Source organism: Schistocerca gregaria, chromosome 6 (assembly GCF_023897955.1).
Source record: "Schistocerca gregaria isolate iqSchGreg1 chromosome 6, iqSchGreg1.2, whole genome shotgun sequence".
Taxonomy (NCBI): Eukaryota; Metazoa; Arthropoda; class Insecta; order Orthoptera; family Acrididae; genus Schistocerca; species Schistocerca gregaria.
This window is the reverse complement of record NC_064925.1, coordinates 496,321,295-496,334,058: the sequence shown is the minus strand read 5'-3', so window position 1 is coordinate 496,334,058 and position 12,764 is coordinate 496,321,295. Positions and strand designations below refer to the sequence as shown.

The following is a 12,764-nucleotide window of genomic DNA, read 5'->3' as shown; positions in this document are numbered from 1 at the left end:
CCATCACTACGCATCTTGTTTAGCTGAGTACAACAGCTGGAGAATATGACACCATTGTTGTATCTTTTGTAAAACCAAGCAGGCAATTCCAACATTGAACCCTGCCTCTTCCAGTTCATACCACCATCCAACCGTGATCCTGCCCTCTCTGTCCTAACCACCTGCTCGTCACCTTCCAGGAATTTCTTACCTCCAACTTAGCCTCCCCAACATTCCCCAGGTACCTTCTTCAGAACACCAACCTTTCAATAGAAGAAAGAACAGCCATACACAAACTCAAAACAAATCCTGACCTAATCAGCCTATCTGCAGACAAAAGTTCTACTGTTGTTGTTATGAATTGCAGTGACTACCTGGCAGAAGGTCTCTGCCAATTGTCTGACTCTTCCACCTATTAACTTTATCTGATCCCATCCTAAAAGTCCATCACAAACTCCAATCCCTGCTTAAATCCTTAGGCCCTTCTCAGAACATCTTCCCTGAATCTATTTCCCTTCTCACCCCTATGACACCTTCTACATGCTCCCCAAAATTCACAAACCCAACAATCCTGGACACCCCATTGAGGCTGGTTATTGTGCCTCGTTGAAAGAATTTTGACCATCATGGACAAAAACCTCCAACCAACTGCCCATAATCTAGCCTCCCATATCAAATACACCAACCAATTCCTTCAACAACTCTCCACCATCCCCACCCCTTTATCTCTTGGGTCTCTATTCATCACTGTTGACGCCACCTCCACATACACCAGCATCCCTCAAGCCCATGGTCTCACCGCTATTGAACACTAATTTTCCAAATGTCTTTCAGACTCCAAACCCACTACCTCATTCCTCATACACCTTACTAATTTTATCCTAACCCACAAATACTTTTCGGTTGAAGGTAGGTTTATAAACAAATCTGCGGCACAGCCATGGTCATTTGCATGGCAGCCTCCTAGCCTCCCAAAACACCAAACACCTAGCGTGGTTGTGATATCTTCACGATTTGTACTCAGAGCCACTACACCCTATCTTCGTTCCTTCTCAGCACTAGCACCTTCTCTTCCATCCTCTTCGCGTGGTCCTGTATGCAACTTGACACGTCTTCTTTACTATAATTAGCACTATGTCTTTTCCTACATTGTTCATATTCCTACCTAGAGTTTCCATTGTTTGAATTATTTTGTATTTACTTTGACTTAACACAGAAACTCACTATGCCCCCATGTGAAACTAATATTGTTCGCGGTGAAGAGTTTTCAATTCATATGCAAAATTGATCTCAGAAAATATTGTTGGATGGTGAACATTTTGTAATTGTGCTGGTATTCATGAATGGGCGGGAAGCTGTCCATCCACTGTATTACAATGTCTCAAGTGTGGACTGTATCCTGCAGTCATGGACGCAATGTCAACTGCACACGCAGGAACATGCCACACTGTGAGAGTCACTGGACATATAGCAGTATCTCCCTTACACCTCCCCTCCCACAGAGGCATAGCTTACTGACATGAGGACTACATCCCTACCTCCTACTCTTCTTTGGCAGTCATCATGGCTTTAGTGACTTAACACAGTCTTCTACCCACCGTCTGCCACCTTGCCTTCACATGGTTTTTGTTGACATGTGCCTTAGAATGATGTTTGACAGTTCCCAGCCACATGCAATTTCTATCCTGCACTGTGTCATGTATGGAAGTAAGTTCTTAACCATTTCAGCTGTGTTTTGAAACTGGGTATATTCTTTTCTTTCCTCTATATAATGTTTACAGTACTATTTTGCATTTTGACTAGGATTTTAAAAAAATGACTACTTTTATATACTGAAGTGGCAAAAAAAACTGATATATGTAAACAGGCATAATACGGTGCTGCGGTCAGCAATGCCTATAAGGCAATGAGTGTCTGGTGCAGTTGTTAGATCGGCTACTGCTGCTACAATGGCAGGTTATCAAGATGTGAGTGAGTTTGGACGTGGTGTTACAGTCAGCATGAGCGATGAGACACAGCATCTCCGAGGTAGTGATGAAGTGGGGATTTTCCTGTAGGACCATTTCACGAGTGTACCATGAATATTAGGAATCCAGTAAAACATCAAATCTCCGACATCACTGCAGCCACAAAAATATCCTACAAGAGGGACCAATGACGACTGAAGAGAATCTTCAACATGACAGAAGTATAAACCCTTCTGCAAATTGCTGCAGATTCCAATGCCAGGCCATCAACAAGTGTCAGTATGTGAACCATTCAACGAAACATCATCGATATTGGCTTTCAGAGCCGATGGCCCACTTGTGTACCCTTGACAACTGCATGACACTAAGCTTTACGCCTTGCCTGGGCCTGTCAACACTGACATTGGACTGTTGATGAATGGAAACATGTTGACTGGTTGGACGAGTCTCATTTCAAATTGTATCAAGCAGATGGATCTACACAGTTATGGAGACAACCTCATGGATCCGTGGACCCTGCATGTCAGCAGGAGACAGTTCAAGCTGGTAGAGGCTCTGTAATGAGATGGTGCGTATGCGGTTGGAGTGATTTGTGACCCCTGATATGTCTAGATATGACTCTGACAGGTAACACATACGTAAGCATCCTGTCTGATCACCTGTATCTGTTCATGTCCATTGGGCATTCTGACAGACTTGGGCAATTCCAGAACTTTAATAAGATACCCCACACATCCATAATTGCTACAGAGTGGCTCCAAGAACACTCTTCTGTGTTTAAACACTTCTGCTGGCCACAAAACTCCCCAGACATGAACATTATTGAGCATATTGGGGTGCCTTACAATGTGCTGTTCAGAAGAGATCTCCATGCCCTCATACTCTTACGGATTTATGGACAACACTGCAGGATTCATTGTGTCAATACCCTCCAACACTACTTCAGACATTAGTCGAGTCCATGCCATGTCATGTTGTGGCACTTGTGTGTGTTTGCAGAGGCCCCATACGATATTAGGCAGGTGTACCAGTTTCTTTGGCTCTTCAGTGTATGATATACTGTTTAACTAGAATTTAAGTTGGTACTTACATTTAACTCACATGTTATACTTTTCTGATTAATGAGCAGTTTAGAAACTTGTACTTTTATTCCCAGCTTGAAGGAGAAAAATACATTTAACCCTTAGGTGCCTGCAGCAGGTCAATAGGCAGAGAGTTTTTTTCTGTAGCTGATCTACCTACAGTACAGTAGCCACCCCTCCCCCCTTGCTTCCAAGAACTGACCTCATTAAAGATGTAAAATGTCATGTTTATAGTCCAATTTATTTTTCCTAATAACTCTCGCCTAACTCTCGAGAAGCTTTTTCAACTTGGTTACTCAACCACTAAAACAGTAGTATTGCAAAACACCTTTACCAATTAGAAATATTGGCTTAAATTTTTTTCTATAAGTGCCGCTTATCAATTAATCTTTAAAATGCATAAATGCCTGGGCATTTATGAATTTTGAACATTTGCCCAGGCATTTACTCTGAGCATTTGCCCACATTTATAAATGTCTGTGCATTTTACACAAATACTGTTCACTAATTGAACTCAGCATATTGCCATAGCAAGAACGCTATGTTAGTTAAGAGAGATAAACTTGTTTTTGAACTAAAATTGGAATTGACAGTTGATTTCTTTTTATTCACTGCATGGCAAAGGATGTTGATGATTCTGCTGTAACTACCACAGCAGTTCATGCTATTCACCAAACACTTCATCTGGGTTTGATCATTTTTAACTGTGTAAATGCAGTTGAGGAAGATATACAACACAACACATTACCATGCCTAATATGTTGCAGAAAAACCGTTGGCATTCAAAACAGCTTCCAGTCATCTCAGAATGGACAAATACAGGTTCTGTATGGTTTTTAAGAGAATCTTATACCATTTTTTCTACAAAATAGCAGCAAGTTCAGGCACTGATGAAGGACGTGCAAAGTGATCAAGTACTCTTATCTCCTAAGTCAACCACAATGGCTCAATAATATTGAGATCTGGCAACTGCGGTGGCCAAGGGAGATGCAATAATTCAATAATTCATCCTCGTGCTCACGAAACCAGTCCTGGATGATGTGAGCCTTATGAGCAGGGGCCCTGTCATCTTGGAACACAGCACCACCATTGGGGAACTAACATTGTATCAATGAGATGGGCCTGATCAGCCAAAATGGTCATATAATCCTTGGCAATAATACAATCTTGCAGAGTAACCATGAGGACCATGGAATACCATGATATGGCTGCCCAAATCATCACCTAACCCCTGACATTTCATTTCACCTATGGGACGTAAGCTCAGCCCGAAGCTGGAAACAGCGTGAAACAAGACTTATCTGACCAAACGACAGTCTTTGATTGCTCTTGTAACATTACAGGACATATTGGGACATATTGAAGTATTCGATACTGTAGACTTTTAGGGGATGTCGATACAGATATGCAAAATGTAAAGGGAAACTTTGGTGATGTTTAAATGTTGTACTGTGTCAATATTAGGACATTTTGCACAGAAAGAACTAAAATAGAATTAATGTAAATATATATTAGTTTTGAGCTAAATTATTTCGTATAATATGGACAAGATACTTTTAAAAACTCACCAGCTAAAGAGAAAGTCTGTAAATGAACGTTTAATGCACACTTCTGGAACTTTCTATGGAGAAATTCTATATTATGATCGCAAAAATACGAAAACTTGTGAAAACTGTTTCATAACCTAATTTCGAAAGACGATTTGTATCAAGAAATATTGCTAAAAAGATTTATTTACGTTTTGAAACACGATTTAAATCATTTCACATATAAATAGTTGTTCTAAATCACTCAAGAAATATCCAGAATCAAATGTCAAGATATTTCTGGAAACATCGGTACAAATCTGGTGAAGGTTATCCAGAAGCTGGTAGAAAAATGTTATAAAATCTATTTGGAAATTATGCTTGTAAGAATTTATATGTACTGATCCTTTTACTTACTTTAATCTGTACTAAAATTCTGTAATGTCTAATTTAGTTTTAAGTCGTGAATTGCTATCGTATTGTAAACAAAACATTGTCAAAGACTCTCATTGTTTGGAAAGATATTAAGACACCTAGGAGTAGTCAGTGGCCAGTTCGGATATGCAATGCGGTTAGCTCGGAGAGTCAGTTGTTGAGTCTGTGAAGTCTGTCAGTTCTGTTTGTAAATAAACGTCTGTAATGAAGAATTACTTGTTGTCATCAATATGAACTCAAGGCCTTTTGCACGAAGCAGACACCTCCTAATGCAACGTTTTAATTTGGTTGAGGAAGCTGGGATCGCTATAAGTGCAAACAAATTGAAGTGGAACGTTTTAATTTGGTGTTGAGGAGCTGAAATGTTATACTCTACAGTCCAGGTTTTATGATTCCGCGTTTTTCTGTTATGATCATTTGCAGAACTGATGACTGGTTTTAGAAAACCAGATCACCCTGCAACTCCCTTCTTAAGGTGTTCCCTTTGTGTTATCTTGATGCTGAGAAGGTTTGTGAGTGTGAACTTTCAGTTCTACAGTTACCTTTCCCGCTGTTGTTTTCTTATTTTTCATTACTATGCATCAACATCTACATCTACATTTATACTCTGCAAGCCACCCAACGGTCTGTGGCGGAGGGCAATTCACGTGCCACTGTCATTATCTCCCTTTCCTGTTCCAGTCGCTTATGGTTCCCGGGAGAACGACTGCAGGAAAGCCTCCATGCGTGCTCAAATCTCTCTAATTTTACATTCGTGATCTCCTCAGGAGGTATAAGTATATAATGTATTTGATGCCTCATCCAGAAATGCACCCTCTCGAAACCTGGACATCAAGCTACACCGCGATGCAGAGTGCCTCTCTAGCAGAGTCTGCCACCTGAGTTTGCTAAACATCTCCGTAATGCTATCACCCTTACCAAATAACCCTGTGACAAAACACACCATTCTTCTTTGGATCTTCTCTATCTCCTCTGTCAACCCACACTGATGAACAATACTCAAGTATAAGTCGAACGAGTGTTTTGTAAGCCACCTCCTTTGTTGATGGGCTACATTTTCTAAGGACTCTCCCAATGAATCTCAACTTGGCACCCGCCTTACCAACAATTGATTTTATATGATCATTCCACTTCAAATCGTTCCATATGCATACTCCCAGATATTTTACAGAAGTAACTGCTACCAGTGTCTGTTCTGCTATCATACAATAAAGGATCCTTCTTTCTATGTATTTGCAGTACATTACATTTGTCTATATTAAGGGTCAGTTCCACTCCCTGCACCAAGTGCCTATCTGCTGCATATCTTCCTGCATTTCACTGCAATTTTCTAATGCTGCAACTTCTCTGTATACTACAGCATCATCTGCAAAAAGCCGCATGGAACTTCCGACACTATCTACTAGGTCATTTACATATATTGTGAAAAGCAATGGTCCCATAACACTCCCCTTTGGCACGCCAGAGGTTACTTTAACATCTGTAGACTTCTCTCTATTGAGAACAACATGCTGTGTTCTGGTTGCTAAAAACATCTTCAATCCAGCCACACAGCTGATCTGATATTCCGCAGGCTCTCACTTTGTTTATCAGGCAACAGCACGGAATTGTATCGAACGCCTTCCAGAAGTCAAGGAAAATGGCATATACCTGGTAGCCTGTATCTAGTATTTTCTGGGTCTCATGAACAAATAAAGCGAGTTGGGTCTCACACGATCGTTGTTTCCAGAATCCATGTTGATTTCTGTAGAGTAGATTCTGGGTTTCCAGAAAAGACATGATACGTGAGCAAAAAACATGTCCTAAAATTCTACAACAGATCGATGTCAGAGATATAGGCCTATAGTTTTGCGCATCTGCACGACGACCCTTCTTGAAGACTGGAACTACCTGTGCTCTTTTCCAATCATTTGGAACCTTCTGTTCCTCTAGAGACTTGCAGTACACGGCTGTTAGAAGAGGGGCAAGTTCTTTCACGTACTCTGTGTAGAATCAAAATCAATGACTGTCCATCAGAGTCACTCAACACACAATTTCGTCCACACTGTGAATTATTGACTGATGTTTCTCCACTTTCCATGTATGTGGCAAAAATCTGCCAATACAGTGCTTCTTGAAACACGAAGCACTTCGATTACCTTGGTTATGGAAACACCCACTGTAAGCGGACCAAAAATTTGCCCACATTTGAAGCCACTTAGCTCTGACATAATACACTCACAAGTACACAGAACCTTGTTCTGACCACAGTTGACACTTGCAATGTATTGAGGACATTGCACAGATGCCGTTGCAGTCAAACACAACTGTGCAACCTGCAGGCTTGTCTAGAATCTACATTTATGTTCTAGCATGCATGTCTCATGGTGATTCCATATTTTTATCCAACCCCTACATTTAATATTGGATTTAATCTTTAAAATTAATCCTACTTATAATATTATAACTTGGTATTTGTTCATGAAAAATGCATTGACTTTCATATTTTATTCTGTTCTATATGCTCCTTATTGCTAAGTTTTTAATTAATATTAACTAAGGCAATTAAATTAAAATATCAATTACTACAGTTAGCTGTCAGTATTCAAGTATCATATCAATCTTTAATACTTTCCCCATGGACTTGGCTCTTTAACAAAACTGTTGCAGCTATTGTTTCTCTTTAACCATTTTATTCAACAGACCTGCCTCATTAGCAATCACTAGATCTGAAAAATGACACCAGCAAAACTGGCTATTGTACAGCCCAGAAAATAATTATTTTATGTGCACAGTTTATCATATTTCTTATATTCTAATGTAAAGCAAATTCAAATATTACCAAACTCTGTTACCTCTTAGTATACAAGTCCGTAACAGGACTTCTTCATGCCAGTACCATGGGCTTTCTGAAAGAGGGAAAGGGTTGTACATCCCCCAGTAATGGTATGTACAACCAAAGCTGTCAGGCACACCATAGACCTCAAGAAATTAATAATTTTCATTGTTTCTCTACCTCGCTAAGATTTTACATCCAATACACAGTCATTACAGCCAACTACAGAATCTGCTATAAGCATGATGAATCGACAGACCAAAAGTCCAAAGGCAGTACTAAGACATTACACAGTCCACTTTTCTCTGAATAACCAGTCAGGAACCATGGGACTAGGCCGTGCAACTGCCTCCCATGTTTGCCTGCAGAGAGATGCTTCTGAATTTCACTGTCTGGAGTCTGATGCCTCTTAGAGGGCAGATGGCTTTATGCCTCCTGCCTCTGTCCTCTTGTGATTTGGATCTGCTCCAGTGCAGACAGCTGTATGACATCTGTCCCTGCCTAGGTCTCTCTTGTATCTTGCACTCGCCTTTTGCTATACATTTAGTTTTTGACCCTGTAATAACACTGTTCCTTTAAAATTGTCTAAACTTGTAGCCCCTGTTGCCATTGTGACTGACATATGGGACAACTAATAATCCTTCCTGAAAGGTCCCATCATAAGCCACATCTGCAATAAACGCAGACATTTCCTTGGATTTTATGATCTTCATTTGCACTTGATGATCCATACTTCCATTCAACCCATGTCCAACTTGTACCATCTTGTACACTTTTCAGCTGCTTTTCCTTTCCTTTCATTCTCCTCTCTTTGCTCTTATCCATCATTTAAACAAATTTTCTGTTCTTATATTCCTGGTGGGTTAGCTACATAGCAATGATGAGACAACATCTGTACTACGAAAAGGGGACCCAAAAATAATGTACTGTGTATTTGAAGGAGCATTTACAAAATTTAAACACCTCTGAAATAGTGTTCATCAGACATAATACACTTGTCCCACTGTTATTTCAGTTGGTCGAAACAGTTTTTTAACTTGTATGAAGTTATGCTGTTTAGGGCCTCCAGTGATTTTCTCCCCATTTCTTCTACACCTTGAAAATGGTTCCCTTTCAGAGTTCTTTTCATACTCGGTAATGAAAAAAGTCATATGGGGCCAGGTACAGTGAGTAGGCTGGGTTAGAATCTGTTCTCATTTGGTTTTTGGCCAAAACTTGCCTGACACTCAGTGCTTTTTGGGCAAAAGCATTGGCATTACGAAAATGACAAGCTCGTAATTGCCACAACTGGGGGCCTCTTTTACTCACTGCTTCATGTAATCATTTTAGCAACTACAGGTAGTAATGTCGGCTGACTATGGTACCCTGGAGAACAAACGGATGGAGGGATGATCACCTTGATTTAATCAAAAAAAGAAAAAAAGAAGACATGGTCTTCACATGGATCTCATCTGCTTTGTTTTTCTTTGGTCTTGGTGATGAAGGAATCTTCCATTGGCTGGATTTTGGCATGGTTTCTGGGTCATATCCATAGCTTCACGACTTGTTGACTAAGATGGGAGAATTCAGAACTAGTGTTCTACTAACTGTCAGAGAAAAGCTCTTGTTAACATTTCAGCCCTTCTTGTATATCCTACTTTTTGCAGTACTGTTTATGCGCTAGGATCTGAGTCTCTGCTACTCTCTGTGCACTCAGATCTTGGTCCAGGTTGTTGTGAAGCTTGATGATTAGGCAAGATTATGGAAAAAGTAACAGACAGATAGAAAGCAGTAAATTATTGCTACTGATTTAATCTGTAAATTTGATTTAAAAATAATTGGTAAATTACACTCACCTTCAACAATGATTTTAGAAGAATATTTTGTAACAGTACATCCCCTGGTCCACTAAAACCACGAAGATGGTCCAGTGAAGGGTATGGCACTTTACTCATTATGAACATCATTATTTCGATTTTCTGGTAATCGGGCAAATGGTTGGCAAATTCACCTAGTGCATTAATCAAAGCCTCCTGGTACAATTTCTCATCTCGCTGGGCTTGTGGGTCATCTGATGGTGCTTCTCGAGTAACTGATACACGGAGGTGCATCAAAAGGGAGTTAATGATTTCAAGAACAGAAGGACCTGAAAAATGAATTACAAACAAAATCTACTAATCACTACAATCACAACAAAGGCATTTATTGCCAAAAGCACATCGCAAAATTTTCTAGGCAAAGTAAGAACAGGAACTCAAATGTACATAACTGTAATGATGTGGTTATTTATTTATTGGGAAAAACACACTGCCTCTTTTACTGACAGATGGGGTTCAGATATGAGAGTCCTTTGTACAGGAATACAGTGAATTTTACAATTCCACATTTAGCATATATTCAGTGGGTGTTCCATCATCTCTATGGAAATATTACATTAGTGTTTGGAAAATCAATTAAAATTTTCCTAAATGACTTGTTACAACTTTATGAGCAGGTAGTCTGTTGGAACATACATAAAATATTCCTCATATTGTCATTTACTTTCAAAGAATAAAAGAATGAAAAGTGTGTGGCTGTTAAGACAAGAAATTATGAACACATGCATATTAAACATGGGAAACAAAACCACAAACTATTATATTTTGCAATGTATTTATTGTCTTGCACTAAGGTCCTCAAATTTTTTACTACATATTTTGGAACACTTACCAACACTTTCACCTGCTGCAATTGCTATTATCTTGGAAAGTACATCAGCAATACTTGTTCGAATTTTAGGGTTGGATTTTGAATTATCATCAAGATGAGCCATTAGTGTTTCCACTACAGTGTATGAATACTGAGCCTGAAACACAAAGGGTATTGTGAAAGCACCCTATAAGTATCAGTCCTACAAAGTTACATGGCTGTAAGTCGACCATAAAATATTTTTGGTAATATATGTTAAAACAGGAAACTATCACATTTTTCTATTGCAGAATATAAAAATATTTATAACTAGTTGTGACATGTGGCACTGTCCAGCTATTTGTTTATAGACATGCCTGATACTTTGTACAGGTAGTATTTATTTTTTATTTCTAAAGCTTCTTTGTATACAATGTCTGGAGTAGTATGATTGAAGACATGAACAAAGAGCTTGTTTATTTTACTAACACATCACAAGTGTCCAGGTTTTTGCTTTGTATACTGCCAAGGCGTAACATAAGCTAACTGGTAACTGCATACTTTTGAAATGCGTCGGTAACTTGTCAGGAATAAGCGAGATATGAGGTATAAAACCTCACTCACCTGCTCCACTTCCCATAAAAATTTCCACATCTACAATGTTATGTTAAAGAAAATTAACTTTAAGCATCTGTGAATGAAGGGTTCTGAGGAACAAGATAATGCATGATGCTCTTAATCAGAATTACAGTGCTCCCTTGCAGCCTGATGTTCTTGAGCCGCAGCAATTTTCGCCTCATGATATTCATTGGATTCTTGAGACCACATAGTCCTGTCTTTTAGCCATTCTGATGAATTCAGAAAGACTTGACCATTTCTTAGGAATTTTTATTAAAAACACACAAACACACACAAAATAACAATGTAATGAGTAGACAACCAAATCAGAAAGCAAACTTAATACATTTCCTAGCAAAGAATATAAATAAAAACTAACAAAAGAAGCAAAGCAATGTCATTATGTTTTCAACATACAAAGCAAAAAAGTTAAATATATATATCCTAACCAAATAAATTCAATGTTAGTTTAAATTTGTAAAGATAAAATTGCAGCATTTAATTCTGTCACTGACATAAACTTCCGAAAATGCTTCTGTCGTGGACGTGAAAAACTTTCCGTGGAAAGAAGTCAAATATAAATGAAACTCTTCAAAATAAGCAAAGCAATGTTGTTAAGTTTTCAATACACAAAGTGAAATCAGTAAAGCCGTACATTCTATCCATATAACTTCGCTGTTAGTTTGTATTGCAGTGCTCAATTCTGTTAATAGAATAAACTTCAGAAAATACATCTGTCACTGAGTAAAAAAAAAAAAAAAAAAAAATACAAACCTAACAGTACCATCTATTGGTTCTCTTGTGTACTATGAAACTACTGGTGCCATCTACTAATTCTTTGGTGTTCTATGCCATAATGATTAAATATCTCCACTACTAAGCTGAGCAGATGAATTTTAGATAAAACCTTAAATTATGATATCATTTTTTTGTGTTGTGGTTGTGATGGTGTAAAGCCTATACATTGCCTCAAGATATGCTCAAGGTACCTGTGAAAATCCCTTGAAAACATGTCTAGTAGTTTTGGAGATTTACATGTTGAAATAGACAAACAAGACAGACAACAGTTTTAGATAAAAAAAAACTTTCTATAGCCAAGATTGCATAAATTAGTCTTTGTTACTGACAACTGGTTTTCACAGTTGCATCTGTCATCTTCTGGACTTCAAAACGATTTTTGTTATAAAACCTTTTGTTGTGAAACTGAGCTGCACTGTATACTTTAGCTAAGGCGAACCCAAAATGTATATAACATGTCACGCAAATGGAAAAAGGTGTACAAATGTGCATTTTAGTGTATATCAAGCATTTTAAGAATTATCAGCCTTCTGTTAGTGTTATGAGCATGAACATGCCTGGCACACAGGGTACATTTTAATTGAAAATAGTTATATTCTTGGCAAACACATGCATCATGTGCTGTACTTTATCCACCATAATGACAATAGGGCATGAGGCATGAACTCACTTTGGAACATGTTTTATAGCAAAAAAATTTTGAAGACAAGAAGATGACAGTTACAACTGTTGAAACCACTAGTGAAGAATAAAGAGTAATTTATGTGATCTTGGCTACTGAAAGTGTTTTCCCCCATGTAGAACAAAGAGCTATCCTTCTAAGTCCGCAATATGAAAAATTCAGGTGTTAGAAACTTTAAATTATGACTTTTTTTGATGAAATAAGCCTATATGGATC

General features: G+C 38.5%; 1 protein-coding gene across 5 annotated transcripts in view; it reads right to left on the bottom strand.

The window, feature by feature from the left end:
* Positions 1-12,764, bottom strand: part of LOC126278110 (protein EFR3 homolog cmp44E) — a 96,592-nt gene that overhangs the window by 58,929 nt on the left and 24,899 nt on the right. For all 5 annotated transcript variants that reach the window (XM_049977988.1, XM_049977991.1, XM_049977989.1 and 2 more), the window contains exons 9-10: positions 10,493-10,628; positions 9,640-9,929 (exon numbers count right to left, since the gene is read on the bottom strand). In XM_049977988.1, the coding sequence (XP_049833945.1) occupies positions 9,640-9,929; positions 10,493-10,628 (426 nt within the window). The remainder of the gene's footprint in view (positions 1-9,639; positions 9,930-10,492; positions 10,629-12,764) is intronic.